The sequence below is a fragment of the Dryobates pubescens genome, chromosome 3, assembly GCF_014839835.1.
Source record: "Dryobates pubescens isolate bDryPub1 chromosome 3, bDryPub1.pri, whole genome shotgun sequence".
Lineage (NCBI taxonomy): Eukaryota > Metazoa > Chordata > Aves > Piciformes > Picidae > Dryobates > Dryobates pubescens.
This window is the reverse complement of record NC_071614.1, coordinates 34028396-34050228: the sequence shown is the minus strand read 5'-3', so window position 1 is coordinate 34050228 and position 21833 is coordinate 34028396. Positions and strand designations below refer to the sequence as shown.

Here is a 21833-nt window from a genome sequence, read left to right as displayed (position 1 = left end):
AACCTCTGTTAATATGTTGGTCATTTAGATTCCTACATTTTTAGTAACAAATAGTCAATACAGCAAGAATGGGGCTTAGTCTATGTGGGACAACAAGAGTAAATCACTAGGGAAAAGTCCTGTCTGGATGACTGCCCAAGATTTTCCCTGGGATGCTCATAAATACTCCCATTACATTGAACTGTATCTTGATGGGCAAGGAACAGAGTCTTGATCTTCCTTCCTGTTTCAACAAAGACTGCTGCAGGGAAGGAAGCAGGAAAAGAGCAAACATTTGACCAGCTTTCACAAAATGGTATCCTTTTGGGATTCGATTTTTGTAAGCTGGTCATTTTTCTCTCCACGTCTCTCTTGAAAGTTGTTCTTGCCTGGGCGCACCCTGTCGTTCAGGGCTGTGGATCTGGGGCTTGATACTAATACCCTTTCAGTACCACTTTCCCTACTCTGCATAGGTAGTTGACCTAAATTAGTAACTTATTGTTACTAATTGTTCCACTCTGGAAATGGATATGGAAATGAAAGGCCTCTCATTGCAGAACTGCTGCGTGTGTGAATGCACACGAGAAACTGCTGGAAAATAAACATCTGATTGGCTTATGGCCTAATTTATTGCTTAGAGAAGTTCTTACTGTATGAGTTGAGTCCCAGTACCAGTGACCATGGGAATGTGACTTGGCTGTGAACATGCCCAAATCTTGAATGGCCATGTTCACTTGAACAAAAAGAAGCTAGAGATTCCTATTGACATTTAAATGTGCCATTCACACACTTTCCATCTTATTGCTTATGCCCCTCAATGAGGGAAACACAAATTTAGGGGAGCGGTAAAAATAATGTTCCCTGGTGAGATAAACTGTGTGAGGAAATTTTCCAGGCTTTTAAGAAAATAAATGCAGCTATCTTACCACACAGAGGATATCAGAACAGTAACTAATATAAGTGATGAGCATTAATCAGATCACAATGTAAACCCAAGGAGGGGAAAAAAAAAAATCTAAGGAATACTCCATAGTTTAGTGACAAGTGCTCATAACGTTCTTTAAAATATAAAGGGTTGATTGTGAAACTCCTTTTTCAGGACAGATGGCTCTACTATACATCTGGAAGCCATACTGTAACTTTCTTCTTTCAGACTCTATCTGGTATTGCAGACAGAAGTCACTGCTCGGGTTGAAAATGATGCTTTCACTTCACAAATGAAGTGCTCTATGATCGAATCACAGAAATTGCTCCACTAACTCAACAGTGTCTGTTACACTAAACCCAGGCTTACTTGAAAGTACTTTAAAGCATCATATTCTTCAAGAGTCTGGATATAATTACAGCCAAGTTCAAAGAGCTGTATAACAGCTGTTGTGCGATTACCTGTTTGGCTCTTTTCCTTGCATCATCCAAAGCTCTTCCCCTTTCAACTAAGCGTTGAACTACTTTTTCCCATCGACTCTGTACACTGATCAGCAGATTCTTAATAAGGACAACATCCTGTTTCTGGCTGAAATATTTCAAATGGGTTCCAGTTTTGTCCAGCTCTATGATCTGATCACGATGAGAATTCACTTCTGTGGCAAAAACCTAGGAAAAAAGGGGGGGGGGAAAAATTACTCTGAATACTACGTTGCTCAAGCACAGGATAAACAATGAAAAAAAAAATCACCAGTCTAATACAGAAAAATGTAGCAAGAGAGACTATAAAATGCTTTTTTAAAACACATTAAATGTTTCTCTGAGTGCTGGTGTTACAGGTTTTATTTGGACATTGTTAAAGTGTCTCCAGAGTGGGAGAAAAACATCACACATCTGTTTCTTTACATACCTTGTGTTCATCAATTTGAAACAAGACAGTGTCCAAGATAAGACTTGGCCGAGAAGCTGCAGTTAGAGTCTGCTCAGCCTGAGTAAGCCAGTTGATGAAATCTTGAAGTGAGTTGTGGAACTCCATCGCTAAGTTGAGGGCTTCTTCCAGTTTGGTCTGTAAAGACAGATAATGCTCTAATAGCAGGTGATATTGTGCAGGGGGTTCAGCCAAGTAAACTATTTTAGTTGAGCATTGTGAAGTAAATAAATTCAGTTTAGCATTTAGTTCAGCATTTAAAAACATTTCTCCAACTGAAAATTTCTGAGTTTTGAACTAACAGCCTACATTTGAGCATATTAAAGGAGATGAATAGAAGAATGACAGTAAAATTACATATGATAGATGAGTAGAAAATACAGCACCTAGTATCAAGATAAAATGTTCCGCGTTAGAACACTACATTTTCTACTACTTAAGCCTCAAAAGGTCATCTAATTTATTCTCTTACACTACACAAAGAACATATTTGCCTAGACCACTTTTTTAAATAACATCCAACTGTCATTTTGGTTGCCTGAACCAAGACTAATTTAAGATACAGAATTTTTGTTGATCATAAGACAGCAATCTTCAGCCACTGAATGTCAAACAAACACATTAAGCTGATTACTCCAACCTTATACACGCCTGCAAGAAGGTGCTTATGTTGGCTATTAATTAGTTTGACATTCTTGTATTACACAGTTACCTTAAGAGGCACCAGCATTCTTACTTTAAAATATAACTAAACTGTGAATTAAATATTTGTGCTTTATACATGTTAGGGATGTATACAGAACTCCTCTTCCTGTAATTGTTGATATTCTTCATTGTTTGATTAAGGTAGAACAAATGGACTGTACTTCGTGAAGGAATGAAAGCAAAATGAAATTAATAATAAGGAAACACATGCAGCAGAGCAGTGAAATCATGCCATTGATCTATGTTAGAAGTCACTTGAAGTAAGTGGCAGAAGGCCAATTGTTTGGGAATTTAAGGAAAAAATGGATAAAAGCTAGGAAAATTAATGCAGCTCTTCTGTTGAGAAAGATGTAAACTTGAATGATCAAATAATTTTATTCTATCTCTCATGCCTATGATTGCTGTAATGAAAACCAGAAAATCCTTCACCACACCAAATAAGCGTTATCAGTAACAGCTAATTAATTTCTGTAACAGGCTTATGTGATTCTAACCATCCTCCCCAATTATGGAAAATCAACTTCTTGAATTCCATTTTTTCCCCAGTATGTTCTAAGCATAACAATAAATTCTCTGTAACTGTCTCTACCATTGATTTTAAATCTGAAAGATCAAGCAAGTATGCATGCATACAAGGACTGAACATTAACATACTTAAATACATGATTTACACTTCTATTTCTATGTAAAACCACATACTTTTCTTTCACTGAGCTTTGTTTGTACTGATTCCCATTTTTCTTTTAAGTTATTTATGTCCTGCTCAACGTTTGTCTCAGAAGACTCTGGACATCTTGCAAGCATCTGCTGGCCTTTCTGCATTAGACGCTTATATGTCTCTTCTTTGGCTTCAAAGGCAGCACAGAGTTCCTAAACAAAGCAAGCACCAAAAAATAAGTCAGGTAGAAATTCAATATTCTCTACAATAGCTACTATAATATTTATTCCTCCCTCAGCATTTAATGGTTATGGCTTAATGCTAATAAAGGAAACATATGTAATTCATAAAAAGCCAAATGAGCAAAGAAAGGGCCAAATTCTACAGGAAATGGGAACTTGTATTGTCTGTCAGATGTTTTCTCTGAGATCCAAAGCTTGGCAAAGAAAGTACTATGCACTTATTGCACAAGACTTGCTACAACTTGGTTGGTTTCAAGTCCATCTGCAGCTGAAACACAAAAAGTGTCAGAATTATACAGCGTGCTGAAAGCCCAGACCTATCCAATACACCTTCAGAAGTGGGTAGGACAACTTGGGAGGGCTGCTTTATTGCATGCTGCCTAACTATTCTGTATTGCACAACTAACCATGTTAAAGATGAAGTGGCAAGAGCTCCCATACATCCCTCTGACACAAAAGGGCAAGTTCAATATTTGAAACAAAAAATTCAAAGAGTATCAATGAAATTGCTGCAGACTCCCAAATGAGGAACATCTTCCAGGAAATAAGCAGTAGGTGGTTTGGAAATAGGAGGAAAAGAACTTTCCCCTCCAACTCCCAGGACACGAGCAAAAACCCAGCATTTTCCTGGGGCTAAGAGATAGTCTACACAGGATTGTAACTGATCACAGAGGAAGGCATAGCAGGAAGCGGGTTCAACCATGAGCTAAGACTGTACCGGAACAGAAAGTTTCCTTGCCTTTTTCTGAGGACCATGGAGAGTGGTGTCACCTAGCCGCCTTTTTCTTATCTTCCCAACTTCCCTACATTATTTCTAATTTCTGTAACTCCCCAGAGCATCTTATTTTACTGCAGTTGAAGAATCCCTCAGATGTAAATACAAGGAGTGCAGAATAGATGAGACACAGCATGGCAGCAAACACTGGGGCTTGGTCAATCTAAGACAGGGGCTCATCACAGTGGTTAATTCTCCAACAGTCACAATACTGTAGGAGGGTAGGAGCAACCGAAGTTCTTTTAAAGGAGGAACTAAGAAAAAAGACTGTTTAAAAAAAAAAGTAAAAAGAAGAGGTATGTTTTGAGCAGCACTGGGACAGCCAAAAAGGCCTCTTTTTATAGTCCCTTTGTTGCTAATGCCCTGTAATGTTTCTTTGTATCTTTTGTTTTCCTGGAGCTGTCTTAGATGGAAACGCTGCCCAGTCTCAATTTGTGACCTGATTATGGTTGAGGGCTCTTTTATTCCTATCTGGAGAAACAGACTGTACACTCAAGAAGATGGTTCATAACATTATTTCCAATGAAAAACAAATCAAAATCTAATGCAAAACTTTCTTCTCCAGTTTCACATCATAAATTAACATGGTTTGTATCATGTAGGGGCAAGTTTGAGTTTGGAAGTTATGGTAACTAGTACTCAGCGTGAGAAGTGGCCTTGACATTTCAGAGAATTTACATATATCTGCACAGATTCACTGAGGTTTAACTGAACTGAAATCAAGTCCTATTTTTTAAGGGTTATATACATTAAAGCATAACAAGTCAGTGCAGTTACATGATGGCCCACAGCATAATAGCTGGAACTGTATGTTCCAACATACAGTTAGGAAATGATTGTATATACAGAGTACATATTTACTGGGAACATGTTCATATTTGTTCCAGTTACAATACTGCATTCAGTTTAAAGATTTTTTAACTAATCAATCTTGTTGATTTGCACAGTAAAAAAATGCATCAAATAATACCCTGATTTTCCAGGGAAAATGTTTTGGTCTTGCTTTGACTTCAAATTCAGGATTGAAAAATGGAAAAAGACCACTAACTCCCATAGAATTGTGATTATGCCTCAACTCTTACAGGGGAAAATACATAAAAAATAAAAGTAAAGAATCCCAACACATTAAAAAAGGGCTTTGTTTTCGTTTCTTTCTTCTTTCTCTTTTCTAAGGCAAAAAGGGTCTGTGTTTTATCCTAGTTTCCTGTCATAACTGATTTTAAAACTGCAAATTGTTTTCCTTCTCAAAAACCATGCCCCATATTGGTAGCTAATGACCTTCAGCATCATTCCAAAATAAAATCTGATTTTTAAGGCAATGGTAATACAGTGTTTTAATGGAAACAGTGCCAGGCATATTTGAGTTCAAGGACAGTTCAGTAAATACCACTCTCATATCTGAGCCAGGAGATCAGGAGTTCATACAACTAGGTTTGGGGTTACATCCTGGCCTAACAGCACAGCATGATTTTATATAAATGGAGAACTCCGAACCACCTTCCTTTGAGGAAAGAGATCAAGTTTAGGATGTTGGGGTTTTTTAAGCGTTATGGTTCTACAGGGGTGGAATAATCCACAGAATTTTTCTTAAAGAGAAAGGAAAGGAAGGAAGGAAGGAAGGGACTAATTCAGACATCCTGATCAGGTTGGCAGTTCTGATCAAAGCAGAGTTTCTATATGAGCCAGTAGTCCTTAGGACATTTGTGCTAGTGATGACTTTACTGCCAGCTTTTGTTAGATAAAGAATAAAGGATCAAGTTAGACCTTAACTTAAGGTCCAGTGAATGTGGATCACTTTTAAATACATCAGATCTTAGAAGATGCATACATGTAGTTACAGGAACAATAGGAATAATTGAAAAATCTGTAAACACCATTTTTCTAAGAACAAGGATGTGAAAGTTCTTTTATTTCTGTCTCAACACTATTAATGGTCTAGGTTTGGGCATATCCCAAATGACTACTTTTCCTGCACCGAAAATAACAGTGTTGTTTTGAGGGCTATTAAAATTTCCTAAGATACTGTACAGACATTGTGATATATAGAACATGCTCTGTATTTACCATAAACACTCTTGAAAGACTGTTAGTCCTGAAATGCAATTTGCAAAATATTCTAATACTGATACTTACCATATGGGTATTAAGCTGTTCTCTTGCCGTTTCTGGTAAGCCTCCAACAGGTTTTGATGCCAACAGCTGACGTTCAGTGTCTGTTAACCACTGCTGCAAATCTTCAACTTCACCATGGAAACCTTGGGCCTAAATTGTATCATTTTAAAGCTTACTTAAATGTTCTCATTCAAATACTATCTCAGATACAGAAGATTACTGGCAACTTTAATCAGACACTTAAAATAATCAAAGGAAATGAATGTTAAAAAAAAAACAACAAGCCAAACCAACAACAACAGAACAAAGCAAAAAAACCCCAACACAAAATCCCCCAAAAGACCAAACCAAAGAAGAAACCAAACCCACCCAAAATTCTAGCTTAACCCAATCTAAATGATAAAAACAAACCCAGAAACCAAAACCATGGAAATTTTGAAAGCAGGCTGAATGAGCAACTCAGAGATGAATGTTTTCTTTGAATAATATACCTATGCAGACATTTCATTCTTTTAAAATATTTAGGCCAAAGGCTGAAGTCTTGCTTCAGCACTATAAAAGGCAGTGGCCAGCTGCAGAAGATACTGTTGGATTCAAACTTTCTCCAAATTCAGGAGTGTCTGTGTTACAGTTTTGATTTAAGACAACTTCTAATGCATGTATCTATGTATTCCATGTAAAAAACCACTTTTTTTGAGTTATCTCTTCATTTGATAATTTCCTGTTCACCTGGATCAAGGCACTCTGCAGCTGCTCTTTCCTTTGTTCTGTTTTTTCCAACACGTTTTGCCAGCGCTGATTCAAAAGTTCCAACTTGCTCCGTAAATTACTGGCTTCTTCAACAGCACTTGACTCAATCAGGTCATTTCCTGCTTTCTTAACCGCTTCCACTGTAGACTGATGAGCTAAAACATCATTTTGTAGCACCTACAATTGTAACACAGCATATATGACTGGCTAAGTTATTGAACGAAGGCAATCACAGTGACTGATCTAATCCAGTGGCAAGGCAGCACAGGTAATAGCAAGTAAAGCTAATAGCTAAGGTCTCTTCAATCAAAGGCAGTAACAGACCATTCTGACAAAATGCTACATTTTATTCTTATATCTTGGAAAAATCATGCACATGTATCTGTATTTGAAATTATGGAAAGTTTTCTTCACTTCAGGGTTTTTCTTTGGTTTTGAGGATGAGGCATGAAAACTGTGGTAGTGCCGTTTGCTTATGGAGCAGTAGGCTAAGAGAGGAGAGATAGGAATACAACTACTATGTACCTGTTGTGCCACATAATCTGACTGACACAATGGCTGTCCATTGATTGCAGGTCTACAGCTTATTTCATATTATGTTAGGCTACCAAGACATTTCTGCTGTGGTAAAAAATGGGGAATTGTAATATTCACACCACAAGACCTCCTTCATTTGGTTGAAGGCTCTTGGCTCTTATCACCAACCACAGTAACACCATAAAGGACAAAAACTGTATTTGGGAAAAGAATGTTATTTTCCAACCCCTTTAAAAAAAAAAAAAAAAAAAGCCTTAAAATACCAGATATTGAGAACAGAAAAATAATACACAGAATGGTTGGGAAGAGAATGGTAAACCCCTTTTAAGAAATTTGAGTTCATGAATGTTGTCTTCCATGGGGTCTGCTTTAAACTCACCTCCCTCAATATGCTAGCATATGGAAAAAGTTTAAATCTAGATACAAAGGAACTTTTAAACATACATAGCACTTGAAACAGCAAGCCACAAGTAGCTCTTGTATAGAAAATATGCATCACATTTGCTTTAATTCTTCTGAACTAAGCATTGGAAGGTATTTATTTTATTTTCCTAAGAGTGGAAAAAAAAGGGATATTCACAGAAGCAGAGGCATCTTATCCCCTTCTTCCTGCTGAGCCTTACTAAGAATAAGGTTTACTTTTTCCCAAGGTATTCCCACGATGGATGTTTTTTTCCAGGCTATGACAGGATGCACTATGTCAACTTTCTACCCTGTAAACTCCATTCCATGAACAGGAAGTAGATTCATTCATGGGTTTGTTGAATTCCTTCAACATTGAAGGTAGAAGAAGTCATAAATGATGTCTGGATGCTTCTTCAGTAGTAAACCACTTCTGTTTGATAAGAATGTAAAGGCTTTATAAAGTGGAAGCTGTGTTTGTAATAATTTTTTTTAAGGGCTTGTTTCTAACAGGAATCATATAGGGCATGTAGATATTGTACTCTGGCTCAAGTTCCAATTGACCATACAAAAGCTTTCAGAAGCTGCAAAGCTGCATTAACACAAACAATGAAAATGCCTTAAATTATCTGTGTGTTATCAATATTCACATCATATGCAGGCCAAAATGGAAGATTTGAAGAAACAAAGAGGATTCATGAGGTTATTTTGAAATGCTATGAACAGCATCAAGTCACACAATAAGGCAGAGAAGATTTCTTGCTCCCTATTCTTCAAAATAAGGGTGCAGTGGAAGCATTCTTACTTGGGCTCCCAAGTTACAATAATCAGTAAAAATACTAAAACAGACAAACAAAACATTAATCATACATTATACATAGCACAGAGAAAAAGATGGGGGCATTAGTATCTGTGAACTTGGCTGAGATTTTCAGAGACACATTCCCTGTGTGAGTTGGACCCAGCTGAAATACCGTTTTGCAGAATTCAGCACAATTCTGACAAGGAAGAAACAGGAAGGAAAGATGTGCAGTGGTCACATGTTTTGTGAGAGCTGGCCTGAACAGAACTAATCAAGGAGTTCATTGCCTCAAGGCGAGTAGCAGGTTCAATAACTTTTGAGTTCCCTGGATCAGACAAAATTTAATAGAAGGTAGAGACCAGGGCGAGCTGCTGTGAGCTGATCTTTTTAGCTAAACCCTATGGCACTTGCACAGCATATGGAAGGAATATAGGTGAGTAAAATGAAAATTATTAAGTTACTCCAAGCCTACACTTCAACTATAATCTGCAACTTGAAAATCACTATGGTGAATTATTTATCAAGTGGTAAGTTTTACTACAAGGCTCATTACTAAGATAAACATCAAAAGAGCATTACACTTAATATTAATTATAATTACATACATGATGTTTGGCAAGTTCAATTTCAATAGCCTTGGGGTCTCCTCCCACAGGTTTCTGTTCATTCAGCAAGTCTTCGGTATGCGTCAGCCATGTTAGTAACTCATCCAGGGCGTGCTGGAACTGCCCCAAGGCTAACAAGGCACCTTCCAGCTTGTGCTATAGTGAAAATAAAATTAACAATAAAATGGTTTCACAATGCTATTGAATTGTCTTACGTTACCATTAGTCACCATAATCCAGAGTGGAATCCATGTAAATGACAGCATAAAACCCAGGGAGAAACAGTTACCGAACACAAGCAAGTGCTTTATAGTTGAAGCTGAGCTAGCAATTCCCTTGTATAAGCCTTAAATTCCAGACTTAAATTCCTGACCTTTGAAGACCCCATGTAACCAGAGCAGAGATATGACAGTAGTTTTTTATTATGTAAAATACAATTTAAATATAAATGCAATTGGTGCATCAGCCTTTTAAAGCCTTTTGTTTGTCGTGGAATGTTTCAATACGAAAAAAAACCAAACAACAAACCACTTCACAGTACTGCATCTTTAAATCACTTTGATAATTTAAACAAAGAGCACTCCAACAGTTTAATATAAAACTGTTATGCTTGGGTTTTGCTGTTTCCCCTCACCCCCAAGTGCTCAGTTCAGCACCTAGTATTATTTTTGCACATATAAACATGTTTTGAACTGCTACTTAAGATGTCATCAAATCACCAACAGGAAAGAATAATGATTCTTCACGGCACTGCTGACAGAGGAAGTGACAAAAAAAAGTAAAAATCAACCACTGCAAAGAGTTTAAAAACAATAAAACCAATTCAATAAATTGTAGAATTTAAATCCTATAATATATATTTCTGTAATTTCCAACTAAAAAAGAATAAACATACACATTTTTTGAGAAGCTTTTCTCAAAAAATCCAAGTCATAAATAAAGCCCACACCTTCAAGGTTATTTACCTGTCTACTTATAATTTTTTCTTCTAGGGTGTCCCACATTAGTTTGAGCTCTGAGAGAGGGTCTTGAACAGTGTGCTTGTCACTCTCCTGTGTCACCTTCTTCAGCAACAGTTCTGCCTGATGGTTCAGTCTTTCCATTTCTATCTGCTGCTGATAAGCTTCTGTCTTAAATTGCTATGGTAAATAGAACAAAACCATACAAATAAACACAAGTTATGCCCGAATACAGCATAATACAGCAGCTTTTACAATACTAATGGATCACCGTTGACTTCCTAAATTTGGGAGGTTTTTTCCCAGGGTAAAAAGACTTGTAAGATACTGATGATCCAGAGAGTCAGCTGATAATATGTACCATTGTCTTAACTGGACATCACTGTGACCAGAGGACAATAAAGATGCACAATAGGAAAGCATTCTCCAATCATCTCCCTGACCTATAAAGAAGACAGAATATCTCTTGAGTAACTTTTAGCTTTCGTGGTTGTGATAATACTTTTGACTTCCAATAGAATTATTCTTTAAAAGAGCTGAAAGCAAATTTTCTTTAGTGGAGCACCCTTCTGTACACACAATTTAGACAGCAGTCTAAACATAACTTGCATACATGTGTTCATATGAATTACAGAAGACTCTGGTTCATTTGACCCTGCAGCCAAGGAAGTGTAGAAGTGACCAACAAAACCAAGGCCACGGCCTGACTGCTACACATCCCTGTTTTTCATATATAGCATAACAGCCTGCTAACATCAGGAGCATACTCAGTCACAGATCCACACAGGCAGGTTTTTTAGTCTGAAATTTTGATTTTTGGTTTACTCATGTATTAGCAATGTGATGATCTCTGTGAGCACTTAATTAAAGGCTAAAATGGCAGAAATGAGGTGTTGGAGGCTTTCTTTCAGAGATTTATGGAAGCTGCTCATGGTAGAAACCAGAACATGTGAAGGCTGATGTAAAAGAACCCTGTACATAAAAACCTTACAGCCTCTGGAAAAGGAGTGCCATTACAAATAATTCTGGGCTATCAGAATATATGTGCAATGTAAAACATAGGCCACCAAAATATGGAATATAATTGAAATGGGAATTTTGCTAATAAAGTGTTATTTGAAATTTCCATACAGATTCTTTTTCAGTAGAAATTGGTAAGTGCTTTTGATTCTTGAAAAATATTAAAGGACACAGAAAATTGCAGACTGATTAAAATATAAATGAAATAAATTGCTAGATCATACCTTAAGTTCTTCAGTTTGTTGCTTCACAGTCTCCAGGTCTGTTCCAACTGGGGACATAGATGCTAACTTGCTGCCAGCAATATCTACCCAGTCAAAGACTGCCTGAAAATCACAGTTTGAAATTCTAGCATGAGCAAAGAAATATTGTCATGTTTGAAAGCTGCATTAAGTAAAATATTATATTTCCTTTTTTTCATTCCAGATAATAGTATAATTGTGCTCTTTGAAAGAAAATAGCTTTCTTCAGTGAAACCTAGTTTTCTCTGAAATGCAAGGGATCAAATACTAACAGAAGTATTCCAGTTACAAGACTGTGCATGCTGCAAGACGGAGCTTCTATTAGCAGCAATATTCTGCCAGTACTATTCAGGATGAGTAAGCACTCTAGTCATTTTGAGTAAAAGCAGCAATTTTTCTGAATACCCCAAAAGGTAAATACAAGACAGATTCTCTTCTGCACTCCTCTGGAGAAAAGATGGAAGGCAGTAGCTGAATAACACAGTAGCTGAATAACACAATTTAAATGATAATTACAAACAAATGTCTTTTGAGGGATAATGCAATCTATGTAAGAAACATGGAACATGACCTATGCAGTACATATTAGATAGGGAAGGGCCATAACTGAGCCTAATTGAATCTCTGTAGGATAATGCAGTCTTAACTTTAAAAAACAAATTAAGTCTCCCCTATTGTGAGTACATCCTTTGCCAAACAACCCCAAGAATACTGCCCTTGCAGATTAACAACAGCTTTACCAATCTGGGTAAATGCAGAAGAGAAAACCCACCTCTGCTAGGCCCTTTTCCTCCTCATGGTTATCTGTGATTTGTTATGGACACAGGCTTAGGATGGTTTGTTGGAGCTGCCCGCTGCCATACAGCTCTCTGAGAAAAGGATAACTACTCAAGCATGCTCATCAAGATGAGTCAGTTGCAGCTAACCATCTACCTAAGGCATTTTTCATACTCTCTATAGAAATGAGCATAAGAAGGGGCCACAAAGTACTGAGCCTGCAGAATGCACTATGTACAGCCACGGGAAACAAGCAGCACTTACACCAATAGCAATGTTCCTATCTTCACCCTGTAAGTCATCCTCTCTGCAGTTTGAATACAAGAGAACTTGGAGAAAAATGCGTAGTGAGGGTGCACTGGCAAACAGGCACACTGCATTATTAGTAAAGAGTATTCTGGTGTTATCTGCACTGATCACACAATCAACTGCCCTCAGTGCCATGTGAAACTCTCATTTTAAAAATGCAACAAACCAAGAAAGACAATAGTTACAGTGAGCAAAAAATAGTTTTGCAAAATCTGATCATATTTAGAGTCCTTTCAAATGTTTCAATCTTCTAGCCATTCACTCACAGAAGATATGAGGTGTGCCACTCAGCCAAAGCACACAGAATGTGGAAAAAAACTAGCACGAAGAAGGAAAAGATCATAGGACCATAGAATAGTTTGGGTTGGAAGGGACCTTTCAAGGTGATTTAATGCAGCCCTTTCCCCTTCCACACTTTTTTTCTTGGTAACCTCACAAATTGCAGGGTATACATTGTGCAAGATATCTCAGAAAAAACATGCTTCAAAATTTCCCTACATACTTCAAAAGTGAATCAACTTCTGAAGTGTTGAGATGGGATAAATTATACCAAAAATTAGTACAGTGGGCTAATAACATTATCTTAATGTTTTGCTTATAATATTCAAACAAATATTTGACTTCTAAAAAAGCTTGAATAAAATGGCAGTTCTTCAACTGTCCTCTGCTAAAAGAAAATAGCATCGACTGATACTGTGGATTCTGTTGAACATGTAAACGTGTCACAACTTCAGTTCACCTATCATATTATGTACTGGCTATATCAAAGGAAATGTGAGAAGGATTACTGTGAATGCAGTATCATAGACCCTCTGCTTTTGTCAATAAACAAAGGGACATTCATTTTTAATCTAAACATAGTGAAATATTTGAACAACTGCAAGAAGAAAACAACCCAAGAGATCTACTCTTCAATGCAAATTCAACTAATCCCCCCCAAAATATCTACCAACTGAAGAAAATAGTCACTATCAGTGACCCATTACTTCAAACCTACCTGACCACATGACATTTTTTACTATAACCACCTTAAATCCTATTGACTGAAGACCATGCTAGGCATATCAACATCTTACCTGCAGTCCATCCTGGTATTGAACAGCTGCCTGCATAGCTTCAGCAAGCTTGTCCACTCGTTCTTTCCATGTTTTGTTTAAGGCATCCCAGGCAGAATTTAGCTGCAAGTAAGTGCAATTTATTCCAATGGGCAAAAGAATTTTACTGCTGTATGATGTGTATTCACTAACTATTCACTGATCAGTAACACTAATAAACTAAGTGTGAGTAATTCATGTTCAGTCTGTATTAACACTCCTGTTCTCTCTATCACTGCATAGTTTTATTCCCACAGAATATACTACAGGGTGTGGACTACAAAAGCTGCAAACTTCAAATATTGATTATTGAGTATTTTAAAGTAGGGGGTTGGAATTAATACAGGCAGTGTTATTTGGAGATGCATCACTGTAATAAAGGTAGTACATTGATAGACATCACAGAAATTAAAAGCACTTTGGTTGACTCAGTCAAGATGTCTTCCTTGGCATAGACCAGATGTATCTGAAATTTATTCTAGCATCAATTTGCAAAAAGTAGCCATCTATTAATCTGAGTCAAGATTTATTTACCTGAAAGGCAAACCTCACTCTCCCCTGAAGGCTTTCACAGGCATCTCACTTTTGACAATGTTTTTATTTCAATCTAAAATTTCTTGGGGGTGAGGTGGGTAATAAACCAGTTTCAACTGAAGAAGCATCTGAAAGAACAGACTTACGCATGTGTGTTTCCCATACCTCATCTATACTCTTGTTGACAATAGGTTTGTCAGGCTCTCCACAAGCAGCTCTAAGTTCAGAGCCAAGGCTCACAACTGCTTCCAGTTCTTCCTGTAGCCCATCAATTTCTTCTTTAGCAGCCTATAAAGACAAAAAGACCCAATACTGTCCATCCTAACTTTATAACTTATGTACAGTTTGCTTTCAAAACAACACAGCAAGATTCCACCTTTGTTTTCTTTGAAGTCACTTGACTACCAATTGGATGCTTAAAATATAAGCATCTCTGTGCAGTATCAGAGTGAAACCAGTTGGCATCAGTCTATCAGTTGGCTTATGATGTCATTTTGCATGAGATGGGAAAAACAAGCAGGAAGTTTTAAATTAGATGTCTTTAATTAGAGTGTTGTCCTTTGCAGAGGTTATCATTCAACCTTCAAATCTTTAACTATCAGCATAAATAATTACAGGCTTGGTGTATAATGCACAGAGCATGCTACATCTGTACACCTTTCATTTAGATGTTACGAATCACTCTGGGAATCTGAAGCATGCATAACTTCAAAAGTCCCTGTGACATGCTTACTAGATACAAGTTTATAAACAGATATGTAAATATAATGACAGGCACATGCTACATGCTGATTGCAATTAAGCACTGCCACATGATATTTACCATTGTTTTGAGATATCATTCCAGTAACTTTCCATGCAACTATACTACTTAGTGTCATACTGTGGTATTTCAGAGTGATTCATTTTTTTTCTCTGCATGCTGTAAATAAAATACTTCAAAATACTTTTTACTGACCTCAGCAGCTTCTTGCTGTTGCTTGACTACAGATGGGTCAACCCCAGGTCCCTCCAGTTCTCGAATGAAGTCCTGGGTATCTTTAATAGTAGCTACAAGAGCCATATGATCACACCAAAACTTTTCAGCTAGTTCCATTACATCCAACAATTTGGCCTCCCTTTCTTCAGTCAAGGTCTGGATATCTTCCCAAATAAGGACCATTTGGTCTAGTTTATCTTGAACAGCTAAACAACAAAAGGAACCAGATTACTACGCTGGCAAACAATTCTTGGCCATAAATCTCTTTACGGTTGTACAGCAGAAACACATGTGTACATTTTAAAATTTAGACTAAAACTGTTTTTTTACAGGACTCCTTACAAGGTTAAAGTGGAAACAACCAACAAGGCCTTTAAAAACAAAACAAAGGTCATATCCATGATGAATTATTTTGAATGATGCTTTGCTTTCATACATCTTTAGCAGCTTCTCCAAAAGAACACAATTCCCAGATCAGCAGTCAGCAGAAATGAAGATTTTTATATGCTGCAGCCTGCTGCATTTCTACTGCACGAAACTTTCCTTAGTCTACTACCTTTAGCAGATATATCCTTGTCAGCTCCTTCTGAGCGAGCAATCATTTCCTCCCCTCTCTGCTTAAGCGTTTCATACACTGGCTGAAGTTTTTCCAGATCCACTGACACGTTCTTGTTTTCACTGATTTGCTCTTTAATTTTCTCAACCTCTGCTGAGATCGAAGGTGGCTGCCTCAGACGTTCAACTATGCGTTTCAGACTCTCAAGAGTTGGATCTATCTTGTCATGAAACTAGGAAGTTTATAAAGGACAGAAAAAAGATAGAAATTAGAAAAAAAAAAAAACAAACAACCCTGCAAAAATAGCATCTGAAATTCTCTTGGAAAAACATGCTTTGACATATTTAACAAGTTTGTCCAACATACAAATGTGCAACTTGCAATACACCTCCCTCCATGGCTCTTTCCCTCTTTCACTACATAAGTTACAAAAACAACACCGAAAAATGGCACTTCCTCTCAGATTTAAGAATTGTACTATGAAGCCCAGGGTCAGTCCTGAGACACTCCATCTGAAAGCAGATACATATATGGCAGAATCCACATGCAATTAGTTCTAATTCATACAAGTCTGTACCTTATTTGGGAGCGTCATGGCCTTCTGATTTAATAATTTCTGAAAGTTATTTACCTTAAATATATACATTTTCCTATCTGGACCAACATAATGGCATAGAACCACCAATTAAAACTGATATGTAAGGCAATTCTAAGAGACGTATGTTACTGCCCAGGTGATAACTTGTTGGCGCTGCAAGGGTATGGTACTTTCTGCAAATAACAGCACACAACAGCCTGTATTATGTTCACACATTCAAATGAGTCCAGGTTGAATCCTAGGAATTCAATTACACCTATGTAAACATGGTTCATCCCTTGGCACAGGTATGAAGTTAGCTTTTACTATATGATTTTAGACCCACAGAGATTACTAAAAATATCTCACCATCATCCCCCTTTCAAATTACAGAAGCTAGTAAATTGTGGGTGCATTTAATGATCTTCTGGGATCTACAGTAAGCACTCTTGACTACACTTGGGAAAGGTGCTAAGAAGACCACAGCAAAACAGGATTACCTTACATGAACAAATAGCTACATCCTCTCTACTAAAAGGAGCATAGGCAATACAAATGTAATTACTTCTTCCCCAACATTGCAACCCACTTCAAATCAGACTCTGTGACTAATCTTATGGAGTCAGTGGGTTTGTTAGAAGCATGAATATCAAATAAGCCAGGAAAATGCATTATGAAAGATAAGCAGCCTTCCCACGTTCGAGACCTCAAAATCTGATTGCGGAAACAAAAACCTTACTAAAGTGGTACAACCTGAAACTGGAAATGTTCAGGTCTAATTTTAGGACATGTGTATTTGAAATTGCTGGTGCATTCAGTGGGCCTCCTTGCATTCATGCTTCTATGAATGAGACATGGTGTTTTAAAACTTAAAAGGAAGAAAAGTCAAGCCATCGTAACCTCTCATTCTGGCTCCATAGGTTACATCCTGCCTTTGATACATAGTGCAATTTAATATAATTTAAAGCTTGAAGAGTTAGTTTTCTTCCAGGACTGTCTAGACAAACAAACATTGACATAGCCATCAAAGTACAGAGGCCTGATAATATATATTTACCTATCTTAATAAAAAAAGGGAGATGATATAAAATTACATTCTGGGTGTTACAATGTTTTGCTTTTCCATCTGCACATATATTTACATATAGCAAATTAACCTTAAAGCACCGCATAAATAATTAAGTATTTTCTCAACATCTGATTATATTCAAGCTGTTACCAAAGAATGCATTTTTATTCTTGCTTTCTGTACCTAGCCAGTACAACATGTTAATGTCTATCACATACAAAGCAGGGACTCGAATGCTAAGTACCCTGATTTCCAAATGTGCAGCACTAAATAGGAGTGAGGACTGATGAAGAAAAACACTGAATCTACATATCATGCATCTTTTAGAGGCATGCATAAGGAAGGTGTTTAGAATGACTTAAATATAATGTAAAAGTTCAAAAGCAGGTTGATATCTGATGTCACATTTTCTCCCCTAAGCTTCATACTCAGTCTGCAGGGGCTAGGAATATCAATACATTAAGTACACTGACTTATGACAAAAAAGATTAAGAATGTAGGCTTGATAAAAACTTTAAGGTGTATTTCTTTCTTTAGTACTTTTAGAGCTGAGCAGAATATAGTACTGAATTTCCAGCAAAGGGAGAAAAAGAGGATTTTCATATAAAACCAGTAGTACAGAACAAAGTGTATTTTATTCAGGATTTTGTATGGGTTCATGCAGACAGTTTCAGTGACTGCAGTGAAGACCAAATGCTATTACTACTGCCAAGCTACCCTCTAGTTCCATTGTTAAGACTGTAACTAAAGCTGCTGAATTCAAGATACAATTATACTCAAGTTAACTGATCAGTAGTGACATTCCTGTAAAAACATACCATCATCTAGTAACAGACTAGCAAGAAAAAAATGGAATGCCTTTTTTTTTTTACTTCAACATCTAGTAGAATTTTCCAGCTTCAGTCATAGTAGTAACCAGTATATAAAATTATAAATCCTCCAAAAATAGAAAAATCAATGCCATAAGCAGTGATATGAACATTTACAAGCCATTAGGTTGAAAAATAGAGATTAACCAGCAGTTTAGTCTTGATATATACATGTAAGATGACTATGCCTATCTTTCCAGTTGAATGAATCCAATTATACTTTAAACTTAAAATGATACCTGGGTACACTGAGAAATGGCTTCATCCAGTGCCAGTGCTCGCTTTTTGACATCTTCCTTAATTTTACTGTAAAGGGTGTCAGCTGCCACATACTTCTCCTGGATAGAAAAACCTTCTCCTGGGCTCAACTCCAGCAACTGAGGCCCAGTTTTGTTCATCTTATCTATATGAGGCTTGTGCTCAGCGATCAGCTCACGCAGTTGCTATAACAAACGAAACAACTTATCAGTTTCTTATGCTTGCACCACCACATTACAACTGTCCACACTTCTAACACATCCAGCTGGCAAAAAATCCCAAACAAATACCTTTCACCCTAATGTAAAGCGCAGATAGTATGAAATAAAGTTAATGATGCTCTGTCAGAGATGGTGCCCATTTGAATGCAAAGCTATCCAGACATGAACTATCACAGTTGGAGACACTGGAAAGGTCCATGCAACACTCCTGCAGCACATATGACTATAGGTAAAACATAAGATGGTAACTATGTATATTGTGCTAGCAATGACACTCCTGCATCATATTTAGTACCTATAATGACAGTAAGAGCAAAAATGCTGCACACACATGTGCAACACCACATACATCCCTTTCATGTTGGTATTTGTCACTATCTGCAAAGTCACAAATTTCTTCCATTGAAGAACATCACAGAAGGAGATACAGGCACTGCAAGAATATTAATTCACATCATTCTTGATTTAAAAAAGGAAGCTAGCACAAGGGAAAGTCAAAGAAAGCAGTGAAAAGGACAAAGAAAACTTATCAGTAGAGCCCTATCAACCTAGCTGAGCAGCCTTCCCTCTGGCCATAAGACCCCTTTGTCTTTGTAACAGTGATATTACTTAACTGACACAAAGCTCAAAAGGCAATTGCTAAGTAAATTAAATCTTATCTCAGCTGTCTACTTCCTCTCATCATCCATCCCCAAAATAAGTCAAAACTGTGAGGAAGAGGGCACAAAGGCTTGTGGAAGTGAAAGGTCGCAAGACATCTTTCAACTTGCCTAAGGATTTGGTTTTGTTTACTTGCACCCATAGATCTGACAAAAGGGAAGGTTTTTTGTGGGAGTAGCCTGATCCTTCTCTCCAGTTTTATTTATTTTCTCAGCTCATTCCTCCCTTTTCAGAAAATAACTGCTGTCCTGTGAGGCACTGCTTTTCTCATTTCTATGGACTCCATGTACTTCTATCGTACAGCTCCTGTGAAAGAACATGAGAGGTACATGCTCTATTCCTCTCAGCTCAGAGTTTGTTTAAATTAATGAAGATGCAGAAAAGGGCCTCTATCAGTCTCAGTGTAAATAAATCCTCCTCTCTTCAACTAAGGTCCTTCCCTTAAAAAGAAATCCTGATACTGGCTTGCCTACTTACTCCTCCCCAGAATAGAAGAGATTGGAAAGACTGAAAAGGCAGTGAACCATGACTCTCCAACAGTCCCCTCATGATGAAACAGCAATGAAAATACAAAAATCCCTGACTAGCTACATAGGGAGAACATAACTATTTGTATAGCTTGCAACAAGGAGAATAATGTTGGCTAGTAGAAAAAAGGGAAAAGTGAAACTAAGTAGAGCTTGAAAGTTGTAGAAAATAATCTTTTGTGTTTTGTTTTTGCGCATATACAGGCACAGGGTCAAAAGGGTGCACATTTCCGGGTCCAAAACTTTTGCTAGTACTCTGCCTGTAGCTCAGTTCAAACCAAATTGACTTCATTTTACACAGAATCAACTCTATGAATTCTGTGACTTGGAACAAAGACAGTCATCAGTAAATACATCAGAAAACGTGAGCACAGAAAATTGTTCTCAATTCACATTCAGAATCACATTTTTTCTTCTTCTTAATACAGTAAATGATTTGGTCTTCTCCATGATCCACTACTGGGAAACAGTTCTAGTAAACAAGTATTTCAGATTAGATTACATGTTAAAATGGTCTGACATTAATCTTCTACTTAAACAAATCTCAGCTAATGGCATAGCCCAGGGAAAATGCAAAAATAGAAGCTCATCTGAAGGGCCTCTCATGCAAGCAGAAAGATTAAAGCAGATGGAGAACAATCTTGTAAGTAAAGTAAGTATGATTTGGTTCACAGTGACTAATCAAGATAGGTCGTAAAGCTCATGTTACATAGCTAGTATTAATAGAGTATGTTTGTTCATTGTGGACATAGGAAGACAAATGAGCGAACCTAGTGTTTACCAGTACATAAGAATGACATAACTTCATTAACTGATCTCAGGGTAAATGAGACTTTGAAGCCAGGGTTCATCCTATCTAACTTGAGCCACTTAATTGAGGCAGCTGAAATGAAAAGAAAAAAAGCTAAATCCTAGTTAACTCCATGCTTAGCAGGGAGAGTCAAGTATCTCCAGCAGCCATATGGGCTTTGCATGTGCTAAAACATGCAGGTTTTTCATCTCAGTGGGACACAACTGATTCCATGTGATACTAGCACCCACACATGAAAAATTCTAATTTTTATCTCAGCTGATTATTCCTCCATATAAGAAAGTCCATATGGTAGCCAGGGTACAATACTGTTGTCTCTATTTTGTGAAGATATGTGTTAAGGTAAACAATGACTTATTTTAATTATTACTTAACAAACATACTTGACATGAGAAATTACTATGGGATTGGCTGGAACCCAAGCAATCCATTCTGGATTCTCTAATTGTTCATCTTCCTGGCTCAGCTAAGATTAGTTCCAAGGATACCACCAAAACAAATGCCTTTTTTTTATAAATGTAAGATCAACAAATGGGCACATCTGTACACAGACTGTACACAAAAGCACTATTTCACTTTCAACATCCTGATAGAAGGTACTCCAGTTCTTTAGACAATCATCTTTTACTTTCTTTTGTTTCTTGCTAAAACATTCCACCTCTGTTCTTTCTGTTTATGGGTTTGGCATATTCTAATACTGATGCTAGCGTGCACTTTTAAACATACTTCTTAACCATTAACTTCTGTATTCTCACTTCTCTCAATACAAAAGCAATTTTTCCTCCTTAGTCCTCTTTTATACTTATATATAGTTTGCTGCCTTTCCCAAGGGAGCAAATGTCTTTATTTTGCATTATTATTTTAAATAATTCTTTTTTAAACAGAAATATAACTGTCTGGGCTTTTGGCATGTAGCAGAGTACTCCAGAGTTCTAAGCACAATACTGCTTGG

The 21833-nt window shown here is 37.1% G+C and overlaps 1 protein-coding gene across 5 annotated transcripts in view; it reads right to left on the bottom strand.

Moving 5' to 3' along the window:
* The window catches only part of DST (dystonin), a 289395-nt gene that overhangs the window by 30135 nt on the left and 237427 nt on the right, over positions 1 to 21833 (bottom strand). For all 5 annotated transcript variants that reach the window (XM_054179938.1, XM_054179939.1, XM_054179940.1 and 2 more), the window contains 13 exons: positions 18644 to 18847; positions 15890 to 16121; positions 15313 to 15539; positions 14520 to 14642; positions 13803 to 13904; positions 11623 to 11724; positions 10385 to 10558; positions 9420 to 9575; positions 7053 to 7250; positions 6345 to 6473; positions 3236 to 3406; positions 1814 to 1969; positions 1366 to 1572 (listed from right to left, as the gene is read on the bottom strand). In XM_054179938.1, coding sequence (XP_054035913.1) covers positions 1366 to 1572; positions 1814 to 1969; positions 3236 to 3406; positions 6345 to 6473; positions 7053 to 7250; positions 9420 to 9575; positions 10385 to 10558; positions 11623 to 11724; positions 13803 to 13904; positions 14520 to 14642; positions 15313 to 15539; positions 15890 to 16121; positions 18644 to 18847 — 2181 coding nt within the window. The remainder of the gene's footprint in view (positions 1 to 1365; positions 1573 to 1813; positions 1970 to 3235; positions 3407 to 6344; positions 6474 to 7052; positions 7251 to 9419; positions 9576 to 10384; positions 10559 to 11622; positions 11725 to 13802; positions 13905 to 14519; positions 14643 to 15312; positions 15540 to 15889; positions 16122 to 18643; positions 18848 to 21833) is intronic.